Source organism: Eleginops maclovinus, chromosome 13 (genome assembly GCF_036324505.1).
Source record: "Eleginops maclovinus isolate JMC-PN-2008 ecotype Puerto Natales chromosome 13, JC_Emac_rtc_rv5, whole genome shotgun sequence".
Taxonomy (NCBI): domain Eukaryota; kingdom Metazoa; phylum Chordata; class Actinopteri; order Perciformes; family Eleginopidae; genus Eleginops; species Eleginops maclovinus.
In genome coordinates this window covers 4,490,679-4,508,301 of record NC_086361.1, presented here as the reverse complement: position 1 = coordinate 4,508,301, position 17,623 = coordinate 4,490,679, and the positions used below count along the sequence as shown (strand labels likewise).

At 38.1% G+C, this 17,623-nt stretch overlaps 1 protein-coding gene across 2 annotated transcripts; it reads right to left on the bottom strand.

Annotated features, from left to right (window-relative positions):
• Positions 1-1,103: 1,103 nt before the first annotated feature.
• si:ch211-195b13.1 (STKc_SGK domain-containing protein) lies at positions 1,104-15,542 on the bottom strand. 2 transcript variants are annotated; one of them, XM_063899026.1, is made up of 13 exons: positions 15,266-15,542; positions 7,494-7,569; positions 6,323-6,401; positions 6,196-6,236; positions 6,031-6,088; positions 5,844-5,927; positions 5,294-5,425; positions 5,092-5,204; positions 4,850-4,973; positions 4,650-4,745; positions 3,998-4,153; positions 3,815-3,904; positions 1,104-2,915 (listed from the first exon to the last, which is right to left on the bottom strand). In XM_063899026.1, exons 1-13 carry the CDS (start codon positions 15,291-15,293, stop codon positions 2,751-2,753), a joined length of 1,242 nt encoding a protein of 413 aa, XP_063755096.1. In that variant the 5' UTR covers positions 15,294-15,542; the 3' UTR covers positions 1,104-2,750. The 2 variants fall into 2 exon arrangements, with proteins under 2 accessions (XP_063755096.1, XP_063755095.1); XM_063899025.1 differs by lacking the exon at positions 15,266-15,542 and adding an exon at positions 8,068-8,295.
• Positions 15,543-17,623: the final 2,081 nt, after the last annotated feature.

The following is a 17,623-nucleotide window of genomic DNA, read 5'->3' as shown; positions in this document are numbered from 1 at the left end:
CAAATAGCCTTCTTTTACTATTCCTAAGTTTGTTTTGTTGCTTATGCTTTTTGAATGCAAGATTTAACTTGTACACTGTCGTATTTATATATTCTACTTAAGTAAAAGGTAAAGTACTTCTGCTGAGAAGTTTTGGCAAATGTTTCGTTTTTAATTGTAAAACATTCTATTAAGTAAAGTAATTTTATCTTCAAAACTAAATAAACTAAAACTAACACAACTAGTAAAACATCAAGAAAAGGAACCTATAACGTCTATGGGACAGAGTTAAAACAATAAAAAGGATAATAAGAAGAACTGGTTAGTTGACCAGATAATTAATCATCAGGTATTTTAAAAACAGTTGTATTCATTTTTTAATATAGTTTCATTAATACTTAAGCATAACACTTCAATTATTCTCTGGTTATAGCTTTACAATTGTGAGGAATACCTGCTTTTCTTTGTTGTAACTGAAAATAAACATAATATCTTTAGGTTTTAGGCTGCGAATCAGATAAAACAAGACAAATCAAGTTACCAAATTGAGCTTTAATAGTTTCTGATGGGCATCTTTCTTAATTTTCTTACATTTACGTTTCTTACATTTTTTATTTATTCTTATTTTTTATTTATATATATATAAATAATATATATATATATATATATATATTATTTATATATATATAAATAATATATATATAAATAATATATATTTATATTTATATATATAAATAATATATATATATATATGTATATATTATTTATATATATATATATAAATATATATAAATAATATATATTTATATATATAAATAATATATATATAAATAATATATATATTATTTATATATATTATTTATATATAAATAATATATATAAACATCTGTACTGTTTTTCCTCTTTGTTGCTGCTTAAACACTCTAATTTCCCCACAGGGATTAATAAAGGTACATCTTATCTTATTTGATAGATCAATCAATTGATCAATTATTGAATATATTCAGCAGATTACTTGTTAATGAAATTAAAGCTAATATTTGCCCTGAAACAATGTATTATGTTGAAATATCAAGAAATTATTGTAAAAAGTACCATCAATAGAATTTCAAAACAAAACAGCACACTTTCATTGAATTTATTTGCCATTTCTGACACATTACACAATTCAATATTTCCGTTGATCATGTAAATGTTTCTTCTTTTATACAGTAGCAGTGGTTGAAAATAAATATACATAAAAATACAAAACGGAAAAAGAATGCTTCCAAATATGGAAGAAAATGATCTAGAACTGTGTGTTGCCTTATTATTTATTTTCAGCAGGCTTGAAAATCCACTTCCAGTATGCAAACGGCTAACATGTGGAGATTAAACTAGCAAAACATGAGCAATCTGTTGGAGTGAAGCTCCTCTCTTAATAACTTAATGAATATCAGATCATAAATTACAATTTACACTGCGAAAAGAGATTAAATGATAATTATTCTTGATTTTATTGCACTTTCCACAACCGTAAAATGTAGCAGGGCACAGGCTAATCACTGTTAGCTTTTAGCCAGTGCCTGCTCTACCTTGTAGTTCTTTCTTCAAGTCAACAAAGCAGTTTTTATACTGACGATTTCTAGAAAAAAGAGCCAGAGGCTTAGGGAAAAGAGATATGTACATACAGTAAATATGGATCAGGCCGCCTTGGACAGGCACGAGACATTCACAGTTCTTCTCTACATGATGCTTGAATACAAAAACATTGTTCGTCCGGAGTGTTTGCAAAAAAACAGCAAATCACTAATATTTCAAGGAATTTGATATACAGTATGTGCTATCATCGATGAGGGCCTGTTATTGCTGGTTGAACTCTGTACGCATGCTCCTGATCGTTCATAAACAGAAGATATAGATTAACAGACACTGGTTGAAAAGGAAAAAGTAATTGGAAAAATATAATATACAGCCATATACATATACTAGGAAACTGTAACAATTATCTTATAATATATGCACTCTTAAAATCTCGTGTCGGTACCATGGAAAACCTTTTGGTTTGCAATAATATATGTCACTTTTTTTATCTTCTACACAATACAGTAAAACGTTGATCTTTTGAGGACAAGCAGGTCAAAAAAAGTCTTTGAGTTAAAGCATAATTTGGTCCACTATGAGTGCAAAATATTGTTTCTTGTCTAAAGCAGGTTTGAAATAAAAGTGTGAAGATATGAAGCGGTGCAATCTAAAAGCTGCTGATGCTTTCCTGACCTTTGTTTCCTCAAGTGCAATTGAGCATTCACATGAAAATAACAATGTAACAAAACAAATTGAACATATAGACATGATAATGAAGGCCTCCACCTTATCGTCTTTCGCCCTGGTCCAAACAAGTGAAATGTTTTTAGATATTTTTTGATGAAGCTGGCTCTTGCCAACTCTGTTGTTGCCGCCGTTCAAACTGCCTTTAGAACCTCAGGCACTTCTCTTCCTGTCACCTCACCAGAAGCTGTGAGAGAGATGTATTTTGACCTCGTAGTGCATCCATACTTGGCACACATGTTTGATAGTTTTGGGTGGTTTAGGCGGAAGAGTAGGGTGTAAAATGAGAGTCCCCATCTGTACAGTTTCATGCACAAGATCCCTCGAAATCTTCCGCTCCGGTTCATTTTGAGCTCAGTAACGTCGCCCAACCAAAGCAGGCTGCTCTGGTTGGACCCTGTGATCTAGAGCTGGTGTCCCGTGTCTCGTGAGTTCTCGAGAAAGAAGGGCAGAGGCGCTGCCGTTTACATGAAGGATTGCCCTAACGGAGGACCATAGGAGAAGCCTGGGAAAGCTCCGGCTGCTTCCTTCACGCTGCTGGTCACCGTCAGCGAGTCGTTGCACAGAGAGGAAGACACGGGCATGTGGGTGAACTCGGGGTCGAAGTGTCGGAGGTCTGTGGGGCCACTCTGTGAAAGCAAGCAGGGTGGACATGATTTAGTTATAAAATACCCAGTTAAATGTCAAAAGCTGTAATGAATGTTGCTGTTATGCATTACAGTACTGTATTTTGGTAATTGGTAGTGATGGGCAGATGAAGGCTTTTTTTTGGGGGCTCTTTAAATGTGGCAAACATAGCAAAATCTGAGGGCTTGCAAACATATAGCAGCCCTTTTAGATGGACCTATATCCCTATGACACCTCTTTAAGTCTTTGTTAATTTTTTGATTAAAATCGCTTTATTATATTTAACATCAAATATATATATATATATATATGATCTAAAATCCTACATATAAATAGCTTTTCTGAAAACCCCTAATGTGCCATATTGGTGTACTTTAAGCCCACCCAGTATTATAACATTACTACATCAGATAGATATGTTCTCACTCTTATTATTAATATTTTTCAGAGATAATGTATCGAAACACTTTACAGGAGCAAAACTATCTCTAAAACGTAGGTATCATCGGCATTCTCTTTTGTCTGTTTAGGTGGTTGATTGGTAAAAAATGGCCAAACAGTCGCTGGTTCTATTACTCAGCACAATTTTATTTATTGATTATTTAGTTAAAGGCAACTTTAAGCATAAACAGAAACACATCTCTGACTATAGCTGCACACATGGGTTTATTTTCTGGGTTTGTCCCGTGACACTAATATAAAAATGGTTGGGTTTTGGAAAGTGATTTTTGTGAGAGTAATTGCAGCAGTATAACATGGTTGATATATTTTAATATTTTGTTTTTGGATTAAAAACAATTCCCAAAGGCCTGTGAGAAATATTTGTTCAATATTGTGTCGTGGTAATGATTAATGAAATATTAAAAAAAACAGCTGCAGAACTACACTAGTCTGAACTTACCACTGAGGGGATGAATGGAGGTGTGATCTTCTTAGCCATCAGGTCGTCCCAGTTAATTGGAGAGAAGAAGGAATGGTGCTTGAGTTCAAGCTGGAGGAGAAAAGACAATTCAGATTAACAGATTGACAGAAAAACAAGCTTCTCACGGTTCTTTAGTTATGTTAACATGTTATGTGCACTCACAAAGTCATCCTTGAATCCCAGCCTCTTAGTGCGGTCCTTCTGCAGCAGCCCCTCCAGCATCTCCCTGCCTGAGTTCGACACGTTGGGCTTGAGCACGGGTGATTTGTGCAGGATGTTGTTGTACATCTCAGCTGTGTTACGACTGTAGAACGGTGGCTATAGAGCAAAAGGGACAAGAAATTCAGTTTGAGTTAATAAATGAATAAGCAGTCAAGTAGAGATGGAAGAATATAGAATGTTATCATGGATTGCTATGACAAACAAAACACCCACACTAAGTTGATTGTGGTGAATTTATAATTGTAAAGGACCTCAAATGAGTGAATTCTCTAGCTTGAATTCATTTTAGGAAAGGGAAAAATAGAGCTGTTATTTTATATTCAGGGGAGACATATGAGCTTTGATTATTTAAGATACACTTTAAAGTGTTTTCCTATCTTTGTTTCAATAAATATTATTTGTTTCTTGGCAAAGTAAAAGACAAAGCATTTTCAAGTGCTTCTTTCCCAAGAGTTTTAGGCATATTTTGATAATTATCCAGGTTATATCGCATTTATTTTGGCTGGATGATCATGACCTGAAACTGACCTGAAACGTCTTTTGTGTACTACAGTGTTGCATTAAGAAGAATAAAGTCACATGTTTCACTTACAAGTCCATAGAGCATCTCATAGAGCACCGATCCCAGACACCACCAGTCCACTGTGCGGTCGTACGCCTGCTTCTGGAGAACCTCAGGGGCCAGGTACTGAGGGGAGAGCAAAAGAGTTAAACCATGATCGATACTTAGAATTTGGTGAGGTCTCTTTAGTAATAAGGATGCATTAAAAAGCCTAGAGATTAGTTTTGTACCTCTGGTGTCCCACAGAAGGTTGTTGTAGTTCCGTTGTCCTCAAGGCCTTCTTTGCACAGGCCGAAGTCTGTGAGGACAATGTGGCCCTGTGAGTCTAACAGGATGTTTTCAGGCTTCAGGTCCCTGGGAAAAAGAAGAAGAAGAAGAATATTTTATTTTAATGACTGACAAGGTTAGTTCAATTCAGCACAGATTTAGTTTACACATGTCCACTAGGGGGCGCTGTAGGATCGCTCTTTACCTGTATACGATGTGCAGGGAGTGGAGATAGCCAAGTGCACTTGCGATTTCGGCCGCATAGAACCTGGCTCTGGGCTCCAGGAAGATCCTCTCCCTCTGGAGATGGTAGAACAGCTGGAAGAGAAAACACACATCTGTCAGCGTCATCAAATATACTCAGATATTCTGTCCTGAATTCTGGGTTTTAAGAGATTATCACAGACCTCGCCACCGTTGACGTAGTCGAGGACAAAGTACAGCTTGTCAGTAGTCTGGAAGGAGAAGTGCAGCCCCACCAGGAAGGGGTGCTTGATGTTCTTCATCAGCACGCTGCGCTCAGCCATGATATGCTTTTGCTGGGAGGAAGACAAAGAAGTGAATATGATGCACAATTAGTGTGGAAGGAACACCAAAATCATAGATATGTAAAAGTGTAAAAGCATTACAAATACTCATAGGGCTTTAAGAGAGGTTATTTATCATATTCATGGTATATTATTGGTGAAGCTTTAATGCGTGAGCAGCATTTTAAGTTAACATCTTGAGCACAGTTTTAACCTATGTTATGTTGAATATTTAACACAGCGGTTTCAGAATATCACATTTTATTTTAAAGTACTTTTAACTTAAGCTCGTAATAAATTGAGATACTTACACTCAATAAAAATGAGTAAATCTTCCCTTAATGTGCTTTCCACAAAATTACATTTTACTGGTGAAATACATCGTTCTCTATTTCTTTTGTTCAAGATATGATATACATTAAAAACACACCTCTTTCTTCTTCATGATGATTTTCTTCTGCAGCACTTTGACAGCGTAATAATTAGAGGTCTCCTTGTGCCGGGCCAACAGAACCTGTAAAAGATCAAACATTTGCATCAGGGACAGTGCAGCAGCCAGCGGTGACAGACAGGATAAGAGAAGTTAGACAAAGCAGAGAGAGGGCTGAAAGACTCACCTTTCCAAAGCTGCCTTTACCGATGATTTTGAGGTAGTCAAAATCACAAGGTTTGATCCTATTGTAGAGAAGCAAACAGAGGGTTAGGATTTGTATTGACACACAGTGAGGCGTGCATGTTTTACAAAATTGTTCACATTGAAATGAATTTATAAGGCTACTTACTGAGTTTCTTCAGCCAGTGAACTTCGTGAAGATAGGAACATCTGTAAGAGACACAAAGAACATTTATAAATTTGCCACATTTTGAAAAGAATATGAGTTGATTAGTCAGAAAACACTTCCTGCTTACCGGACTATCAGGAAGTTCATCACAGTCAACCTCCTCGTTCTGATTCTCGTCAATCTTCAGGAAGTTGTTAACTTCAACACTGAAAAAACACCATAGAGCAAAACATTTGATATCATCTATTGACATTTAATATATCACTCATTGTAAATGGTTCTCAACATGATTGCATTATAATTTAGTTTTGCAGTAAAATCCCCAGATCTAAAGCAGTTGGTATGACTGAAAAGCTGAATGAAGGCTCCCTGCTGCTGTGGGGGGAATGACAGTCTGACACAGAGAGGTCAGGCTTGGGCCACGCTCATCTGCATGCAGTCTAACATGTCTGAGAAAAATCTTAAGCCCCTGACCCGACAGACAGGAAACGGCTCTGCGGTACTCAACATTCTGTATCAGACGCCCTCTCATTCTAGCAGGGGACACATGTAGCATAGCGTAAAGGTTTTCTTTTTCTTATATTTGCACAGCACCAGACCCCACCCTGGGAGTGCGAACCATGTATCTTGTTATAACTGAATAACCGGTTTATCCTCGTCTAGGGAACAGAGGGGATTTGCTGCAAAGGTGATTAGAGAGCAGCAGTGGAGAGGTTGTTAACAAACTCGTCATAAAGGACTATTCTTACACCTGCTGCCTCCTTGGACCAAGATTACACTTTTCACAGGATGTCCTGCCAAACAAGGGTAGATGATTGGATTGGCTAATGCATGCTGACTCTGATTGGGCTAATGATTCAGAAATAAACACCAGAGACAGGAACTGATCTAGAGATTCTAATTGTGCCTCAATTTAAATCCGCATTTTCTCTTTGTTTCAGATACAGGATATAAACAAACCACACCAGACTCTCCAACAACAACAAACAAAATAACTCTAACGAAACAAGAATAAGGCAATCTATGAAGGGTTATCCGGATGAGATCATATCATGCTTTTACTGTTAGATGTTTTTTCATTTTCAGAGAATCCCACAGTGCGAATGATTTCATGGAGTTCCCTCTTAAAGAACACCCATTTTTAAGAAGCGTGGGCTGTTATTATCCTTGCCCCATGATTCATTTGGTATATCTAAAATATTTCCATATAAAATAATCTTTAAGGACAGAGAAGTAAACTAAGAACCAATTTTAATTTAATTCCCCCTGCAGAATATACTCTGAATTAAAATACTCACTGTTGGCAGATATGTGGGGTTGACACCAGCTTCTGGATGAAGTCATTCAACCCCATTTTTCTCTCCTTGATGAAGGCTGCACAGGAAATAAAAAGGGAAACACTTAATGTCAGTATCAGACATCACACATGATGCAAAAGATTATTTTTCTTTTTTCCATTAGAGAAAAAAGTGTAATCAGTGTTGAGCTCTAATCCGCTATTTCTGCAGTTCCAAATACCCTGTTACAGGATAGATCTGCGTGCTGTGCATGGACCTCTAATGCTGCGGGCTTATAGGTTATGCAATGCAACCACCTCAGGTCACTCATCCTGACACCAGTAGTGACTGCCAACAAAGACTTTACATCCTAGAATCTAAATACAGCGAAAATGGTGCGTTTTCACATTTTAAGGCAGATTTCTTGAGATCTTTCCATCAAATTTGACCTTAACAAAAAACAAAAATACACCTTGCTATTAGGGGACGGCCATATGGCTCACAAAGGAACACACATATGAATAAATACGTTGAGTTGGCTTCTCATATCAGTACATAATAAGCTTCAGTGATGGATTGTGATGTTGTTGCTCACCGGTAAGAACGGTAACAATCCCCCTCATTTTGCAGTAAGTTAGATCACATCCAGCTTCAGTCACCGCCATTATTGTATTGATAGAAAAATATCCAGTAAAGAAGAATAAAAACAGACAGTAATCGTTCCTGTAAGGTCCCTTAGCCGTCAGTTATCACCGTGTCACGACCGTTAAAAACCAACAGTCCGCGCGCTCCACTCAACTGACGCTGCCCACACCGCGCGAGCCAGCTACTTTATATATACTGAGCACGTGGTACTTTTCCGAGGTTACGCCCCCTCTCCTTTTTTTACGTCAACTGCGTAACCACGGCAACTGCGTGACATCACGGGATTCCGCTGCAGACATACTGTGCCTGCAGGAGGATGACGAGAGGAGCTCAGTGCAGAGGAGGTGAGAGGAAGCACTCCCACCTCCTCCTCTTCGTTCTCTCTCAATAGAAAGCTCCCACTGAATGTAAGCACCCAAACAAAAGTGATTTAGCCATTTTAACAAATAACTGCAAACATGCAAGCAAGAGCTGATACTGTTTTTGTTGTGTTATTGTGAAAGCATGTAGAGCCCCAACATCTGCTGCAATGGCTGCTCCCTGCAGTCGTTTTTTAAAAAGAATGTAGATAAAATGTATGTCAATATTTCTGTCAATAGCTTTTGATCTTTGATATTAATATGGGTTAATTAAAGTAAAGTTATGTTTCTTAAAATATTCCCTAGTTTATATAATATAATCTGTTATTTATAGTCACAAACGTACAGTATATTAGCAAATCCGATTCTAATGTATTCTGATATTTTATTTTCTCCATATTGCCCAGCCCTCTACTGCAAAGGCTGTATCTGAATATGGTACTCACATGACGATAAACAAAAATGTATAGCACCATTTCATACAAACATACATACAGCCTGTTCCAAAATTCCAGAATATTCCCAAGACTAAAAATTACAACAAATAAATGTTCAAATTTAAGTAGATTGAAAAAAACTCAAACAAACACCAGGAATTAAAAACGAATATATAAATATCAAGGATTAAAGCACAAAAGGCTCAATAAATAATAATAACAAATCTCCAAAATAATGCCATGAAGTGTTTAATTTTCTTTAAAATATACACATAGAGCTTGCTGTTTAACAGCATAGAGACATGCAGCATTAAATCAATGCATTTGACAGAAATCTCCATATGCGTTGCATTCTGAATAATTACAATTTAGTGGCAGATGATGTCAAGGTCAAAAAGGTGACTTGGCACAGGCGACTTATATCAATTCAGAGAAATCACAGATGCCATCATCACTCTGGTCTAAGCCGATGCAGTGATTATTCAAGCTGTTACAGATGTGCTCCACTAACCCTGAGAGTTACATAACTGTGCCATGATGCAGATAACTATACTGCTGGGGTAGGAGAGAGCCTCATAGCAAAGTTTACAGTCATTAAAAAATATATTTAGCACCTATATTTGATATCTCGCAGAGCAATGACTATCTATAATTGTTATTTTCACTTTTACTTCATGTGTTTTATTAGAGGAAATAGTGTATATTTTTACTTTACACTTTATTTGACAGCTTTAGTTGTTTTACAGATAGAGATGAATATAAAAAAATGAAATATTTGTATTTTAGTGCTTAAACTAGAAGTCATTAATCCATTTCATTCAAACCATTTATTAAAATGATTTCAGAATTTCAACCATTTTTCAAACAAAGAATATAAAAAAAGGCCAACCATTCTCTGTTTCTACGTAGCTTCTCAATTGTGAGAATCTTCTGCTTTTTATCATGATTTGGAATCAAACGCCCAAAAATATCTAGATTAGCTATACTTTTTGACTGCAATTGTATCTATAATGAAAGTTATCCTTAGTTGCTGCCGTAAATGTTATAAACTAAACTATCCAAGTATGAATACATTGAAATATACATTATTTGGGTTGTATTCCAAACAAAAACTCAATAAATGCCAACTCTCAGTCGAAGGAGAGAAGGATCTAAACACTTGTTACACTACTGTTGTTTTAAACATCTACTTTACCAGAGAGTTATTCATCTGTCACAGGGTAACTCCTGGCTGAAGTCCCCATGTGACAGTGCTGCATATTTTAAAGGAAGTGAGACATCACAGGACCAGCCATTCTTTTACTGGGTAGAGAGGAAGTGCTTTATCTGTGGCCTGGGGTGCAGCCTGCAGCGTATCATGTTATCCTCTGAAGCTACCTGAGCAAACCGCTCATCCAACAGAAACACCAGATCCCACAGCCTGACAGTGACACCTCTCTCCAGACATTGTGTGAGACCTTTTCATCAGGTCATGCAGTCTTAATCTGAATACTCCAAGTGTATCATGTTATCATCTCTGGTAACAGGTGTAGGGACTTTCCTCAAACGGCGTCACCCTGCCACTTCTGTGAAGTTGTTTCTGTTATGATGGAACAAAGAGTCAGGTGCTGTAGAGCAAAACACAGCTGCTTAAAGAACCGTTTCCCCTTTTTTATAAATATTTTTTGGAGTTAAGAAGTGTGACAGAGTCTTTCCTGTTATGATAAAGAAAGATTCCGGAGTCTACTTATGTAATGAACATGCATTAGAGTCAGTATTACTTTCAGTTTCTCTATGAATGTCTCTTCACTGCTAGATTAATCATGCTTTTATTTAGCAACTTTAAAAAAAAAGCTGCCACGCTGTCCGATGCCCTGTCCAACCGTGTCATTGATGCTGAGCACACAGGAAGCACTTCTGCTTGCTGACGCTTGTGTGAGTCATCTGCCAACTGATCTGTTAAAAGTATCACTCTCAATGTGATAGCACTTGTGCCACATCAAGCTGTTTTTATTAGTGGAAATTGCTGGACCTTTTTCTTGGACTTCTCTCACATAAAAACCCGTACATCACAATCTTTGAAAAACCCAGAATTATTTTTCTTTTAGCTTTCTTTTGGTCTTCACAAATTCCTTAGCCAAATTTCTAGCGTTTTAGCTTTTTTATGCTCCAACTTCTTGACAATAGACCATAACTTTCTCTGTTTGTTGGTTGGCCGGACGTGATCAGTGGACTTTTAAACCTTTTATATGTTAGCAAACATTTCCTTATTGAAACATCAAGCATTTCCTGACCAACAAAATTATATATTTGTAGTCATATCCAATATTTTCTCTCTTTTAGCTCTGTGTTCTCTACCAACTCCTGAGGAATGCCTAGCTTTTTGATGCACCAATGATTTCACTAGTCAGTTACTTTCTCTGTTTGTTGCTGAACAGGAAGTGTACAGTGGTTTCGCAAAAACATCTGCCAGCTACGGCTGAAAACAACATCAGAACAGATCAGAGAGTCAAACAATAAGCTATATCACACAAAAAAGCACACTGAGCGACCTCTTTGACATGTTTACATTGTTTTCACTTTCATTTGATTACAATTGTAAAGAATAGCTGATTAAACACTTTTGCATACATTATGTTTTTTTGTTGGTACAGTATTTCTTGATAACTTGAGGTCCTTGATGTCCTTGATATTTTTTGCAAAACGCATTGAATACGATTGTCTTTGTTTGAATTAATAGAAAAAAACATATAATAAAATACCTAAAAAATAAGTTAAAGAGGCCCTATTGTGCTTTTTGGGGTTTTCCCTTTCCTGTAGTGTGATCTAGATGTTGTGCATGTAATGGTCTGCAAAGGCTTAAATCCCCAAATCGCTGTTGTGCTTCTAATGGCTAGCTATCCAAAACATTGTATGTGATAAACTAAAGGGCAGGACATCTCTAAGCGGTTGACCAATCACAACAGCGGCTACCAGCTAACCAATCAGAGCAGACTGGGCTCTGTTTTTAGATAGAGGTGAAAAGAAGTGCTGCAGCACAGGCAGTGCTGAAAAATAAAGAGCTTTCTGAACATTAAAGCATGGAGACATAAAATATGAACTCTGAAAAAGAGCATTAAGTCCTCTTATTTTACTGGTCATGCTGTGCAAATAAGCAAGAAGATATAGTTTCTTTCGTATTTGTTTGGATTGATAAACTGTTAAGTGTTTCTGAACAAACTAAGGGTTTTTACAAATCCCCAGGTTATTTATTAGTCATAAAATGGATGCTTTACTCTGTGAGTCAAATGTGATAAATCAGAGGAGACCTCTACCTGCTTTGCCTCCAGTGCAGTGGGTAGGAGGCAGCAGCAGGAGCTGGAGGAATTAGTCAGATGCTAACAGGTCCTGAGTGACCGACTGCTGGGCTGTCAGGAAGGCTGCAGGCTAATGAGGATGCAGGATTTCTAATTACAATGTTGACCGGCTCTAAGGAGCGATCATGGCCTCGTGTTTCACACCCACACAGTTATGCCAATCTCTCTATACTCTGAGTGAGAACATACGTCTGCTTAAATCACATCTGGATGATTAAGTGTTCTGTTTGCATCCTCTACAGCATTTCTCATATATAAAGCCGCCGAAATGCAGGCCTGAGGTCCGACAGTGCTGCAGTCCATCTTGGGAACTGGGATTTTGGCTCATGAATCCAGATGGAGATTTACGCTTTTGTACTTGTTTCCCTGTTGAAATCCCATGCAAGAGATGAAATGTGCTTTTTTTACCTCCATTCTCCACGGGGGGATTAACTGGCTGCTGAAACGCCTGCTTTATCAGATAAAACAAAAGGAATGTTTGCTTTCTTATGTGATGACTCAAGCTGCTGCCAAAGTGTCCCCAATGAAGAATTTCTTTCATTGCTGCCAAGAAAGTGGGATGATGGAGCCTTTTTGTAACTGCAAAGCCTCTAGTAATTATCTTAATGTGACTTACTGCTACTATCATACATTACTTAATCCGCTATTATATGAATGCTGACTGCCATTACTGCTCTACTGTGCTGCTGGTAATTGGATGACTTTTGTCTGGTATTAGCTTCAGTCTAACATTGCTTTTCTGCTCTTTCTTTCTGGTGCTGCATGTGACACCGCGAGCTATAACTGTAAAAAGGAAGCAGATAAAAACAAACAGAGAAGCCATTTTCATTCAGAGCACCAGCCATTCACAAACCGCACATAAGAAACATGAATCAGGGACTTCCGTTATAGCTGTTCCTGTTTTTCTGATCACATTGTGACGATATGAAAGCAACTTGACATTTGGAGAAAACATTTAAGACAGCAACACTGCTTGTGGAACTTCCAAAAACAAGCCCAAACAAGATAACAAAAGTTATTTATTGGATCCCGTTTGTGGTCTCAGTTTTGATAGCCTCGCAAATTCAGCGTAAAACCTCATGAGGTCAAATTATCGCTGCATATCTGGAAAATATCCTCTGGGACCTAATTGAGTCCTGCGGCTTGAAACTAAACCAATTAATGAAGAGTGTAAAATAATTTAGAAGATGACAACAAGTGACATTGTTTTATGAAGTTGAACTGACTGCCTTGTGGCATGGCATGTCTACAACATTGTAGAAAACAAGATGTGGATGTTTAAAAATCAAGCGTGGTTTTCACACTTTAAATCAATTAAGGAACTGATTTTTCATTCTGGATATTTTATAAACAGCTAGTATGATTTCTCAATGGAGGTGAAGGGAAATGTAAAGAGACTGAGCAGTTTTCAGTCATCTGAATCAGGCGTTTAGAGTCTGATCCAATCACCTGCAGAGTATAATAGGTCCACTACGCCCACTCATGATGCCACTAATCCAAACAAATACCTGCTGAGCTTTTTCAGGACACAATGAGCAAAGGGCAGGCTTTGTCAGGACACATATCCAAATCTGTCCCTGACTCAGACCAGGAAACACCAACAAAAACACATCTACTGTAGTTTGGTAAAAGCTTCAAGGTAAATAGGTTTCAAGGTTTCAAGGTTTCAAGGTAAATATAGGAATAGGACATGTTGTTTTACCTTTCTGTAAGCATAGGTGCAAAGTGTTCAATGGGATCATTAATGGAGTTTCCACTTCTACAAAGGTAGTTTGGGAGTAGAACAAGAATTGACTTATTCGGGATCTTTGGAGAGTAAAATGAGAATATTAATACCAGTCAAATGTTTTGGACAATAATTGTCTTTGTTTCTTCCTTTGCTTTCTATATTTACCTTTGTTGTAGCATTTCATTTGGTCCTTTGGACTGCCAATGTTGTTATTATTGTTTGTTTTTTTGTTTAGAGCTTTCTCTTGTCTGAAGCAACACTCTAAAGCAGGGGTGTCCAAACTACGACCCGGGGGCCAAATGTGGCCCGCAGGCCATTTTGAATCGGCCCTTTGCAAATTCTAAATTGAAGCTACATCGTCTAACTTGCTGTAGAGACTATGAAGCCCCTTAAGGCACATTTGTGAACAGTAATAATGGGCTATATGAATAAAATGTTCTGGTCTGAAAGTAGTAGCTGCTTAGCCTAGCGTAGCATAGCATAAAGAAGGAAAAAATAGACCTACAGTACAGTAATATCTACAAAACCCAAGCGTAACATGAAGGAACAATTGCTAATGCAGTAGTAAGACTTAGAGGTGCTGGCAGGCTTATTTTGTGAGGTTTCAGACGGTACTAGGCTAGCTAGTTTCCCGCTGCTGAACTAACCATCTGCATCATGCTTCATACTGACTACCCGCATATGAGCAGTCAGCCTTTTCTCAATGACCTATCTACAAGAAAGCAAATACCGTAAGTGCATTTCCAAAAATGTTTAGCTACTGCTTCAGGGTTTAGGGGGTATTAGAAAAGAGCCAAGGTACATATTTAACTCTGAGCTGCATTTCAATATACTGTTTTTAGGCTATCACAGAATACACAAACAATCCTACCCTTTCAGCCCTGGTTTCAATGTGGAGGCCTGCCATTAGCTTTTATCCTCTCAGGTGACAAATGAGATGAGTAGCAAGGGTGCTGCAGGGAGGGGAGGAGGGGGGAGTCTCTACATTGGACATTACAAAATCAAACAGACAACGCAACCACAGCACAAAAGAGCTGGATAAAGCTCTTTTGGAATTGGTATCGAGTTGTTTGCATGCCAAAAAGCAATCTAATCAATGACATCAAGGCAAGCAGAGAGAGTGATAGATGATAAACAATCATAAACATACATGACTCACATGATTTAATAATGAGCAAACAGCTTAATATTTAGCCGTTTGATCTACCCACTAAAGGGGAAAAGTTGTCGATGTGCATCCTCCTCTGCTGTATTGTGGCTCAGCACACAGAATTAAAGGAGATCTTACCTATGAAGGATCTCTTGCCGGTCTTCATGTCCGTTTGATTATATTTGCTGTCGTGCACTGAGACTCTGGTGAATGAGTGTGTGTCTGCTGCAGAGTGTCCAGGTGATACAGTGCACCAGAGAGACGTAGTCCTCCTGTAAATATGCCTCCCTCCTCTCCTTCTCCGTCTTCTTTTCCTCACTGCAGCGCTGGTCGGCGAAAGCCTTTTGATTCACAGGCTAAGCAACTTTCCTCTTGCTGCACTTCCTTTCTTTCCTCTGCTGCTTCTTCCTCTTAATGCCCTGCCTGCTCTGAGACCAAATAGCTGAAACCAAAGATGTGTGACGCACCTGCCTCTCCTCCTCAGTACACCCCCCCACCCTCGAATGTTCTTTTATCTACCTTGAGAGAACAAAACAAAAGCCGGTGTCTGGTTACGGCTCCCGTGAGTGTGGGAGTCCCTCAGGAGGGGAAACCAGTCTCCATGACACAGGAACCACCTGAGGAATACATGGGACAGACCGCCAGGTGTTTTAATAATTTTTTAATTGGGCACCACTGCAAAGTGATGTTTAGCGTCCTCTCTGCCCTCTTCATTTTACTGTCTCGGAGGAGTTAGAGGGTAAAATCATCCTGTTAGTCACACTGTTGCTTTGTGAGCTGTCTGCCTCTGGCAGTAGTCTATCAGATACAATGAGAACTATGATGTGATGAAGAGCGAGGTCTATAAGGGGTGGACATACAGAACAGGAGCAGCATCCATGATAAGTTAGCCACACAGAGAGATGCTGCGTTGAATCGTGGTTTAGAAGCCGGAAAAGTGGACTACAATCATGACAGGATGTAACAAATTGATTGCCTACGTTTGCCACCTGACAAGCATTACAGCTTTAAGAAGGACACATGGGTATTTGCTGCATCACTGTCTGCTGTTTAAGTTGTATTGTTAACCCATCTGTGTGCCAATGAGCTTGAAAAAGTCAACAAAATGATAAAAGATGTCATTGTATTGTTGAATCAGCTGAGATCTGCCTCCACACAGACGGTTTTATATAAAACGGGCCCTCATATGCTCATATTTGTATTTTGTGCCTCTACTGGGACATGTCTCCATGCTTTAATGTTCAAGAAACTCTTTATTTTTCTCATACTGCCTGTGCTGCAGGACCTCTTTTCACCCTCCGTCTGAAACCAGAGCCCAGTCTGCTCCGATTGGTTAGCTTGTCAGCTCTGTTGTGATTAGTCAACTGCTTAGAGATGTCCCGCCCCTTAGCCTATCACGTATAATGAGTTGAAGCGCTAGCCAATAGACCGCAAGCATTACATACTGATGTCACTACGTTACGGAAGTAAACAAAGGAGACCAATGGAGGCGTTTCAGGAAAGAGAAAACCCCCAAAAGTATATTAGGGCCCATTTATATATAAAATACAATGCAGTCATACAAACAGGTGAGTTTGAATTTAAGAGGAGACTCTACAGGGAATAGGGTAATTTAACAAATATTACCATGAAACTATCAAGGTGAATGACTTATTTCAGTTTCCAACATGTTATATTGAAATATGGAGGCATACTCTTTACATTTTTGGTGAATTAAGGATAACAAGTGGTTTTTCTTCAGCTTGTCTGAAAGGACACATTGTATTGAAACAAAATAGTCCAAAATCCCTAAAATGACTAGAAAAGGAAAACAATGTTTGACCAGGAAACATTTATCTTTGTGAGATGTAAGCAATCTTGCAAATACAAATGATAAGCAGAACTGATCAGCCTGATTTTTAAAAATTTTTATAAAATTCTCACAGATAATGATTATTGTATGTGTATTGAAGGTGATGAAATGCTGTGTGTGACAACACGCATATATACAATGTAAGACATTTTACAGCCCGTTCATTCTGCTTTAATATATACTGAATCAAAAGACTCCTGCCTCTACTCCTGCTGCTGAACTCTTACTTCACAGCAAACAGAAAGCGCTCAACACTGCAGACTAACAAGCAACATTTAAATTAGAAAACACCAAAATGTACCTATTTTAATGAGCTGTAAAAGAGAACTGGGCTCTTCAAAGTTTTCATTGAGTCATCCTATATCTGCAGCCGGGTGTTGAAATGAAGCAACTCCGCCAACAAACATATTTTTTTAGCTTGCTCATCACCTTGCACAACACTGCACGGCATGTTCACAGGGAAAGGAAAAATAAATACAGATTGATATCATGTAATGGGAGAAAAACTGCAGAGATGTTTGTTGAAAAATAGAAATAAAGTCCATGTGTTTCATGATGAGTTGGAAGCACAGGAGTTATATGTGCTCAAACCACTTTGACTGGACAGTTTTGTATGTAATTTAAATTAGGGCGGAGTGCGAGAG

Excerpts from the sequence above, each read along its gene's own strand:
- si:ch211-195b13.1 (XM_063899025.1), bottom strand. The coding sequence starts at position 8,137 with ATGGCGGTGACTGAAGCTGGATGTGATCTAACTTACTGCAAAATGAGG. Across the intron at positions 6,402-7,493 it reads ACCCCACATATCTGCCAACA|TGTTGAAGTTAACAACTTCC; the intron begins GTGAGTATTTTA and ends GTGTTTTTTCAG. Across the intron at positions 5,426-5,843 it reads TCATCATGAAGAAGAAAGAG|CAAAAGCATATCATGGCTGA; the intron begins GTGTGTTTTTAA and ends TCTTCCTCCCAG.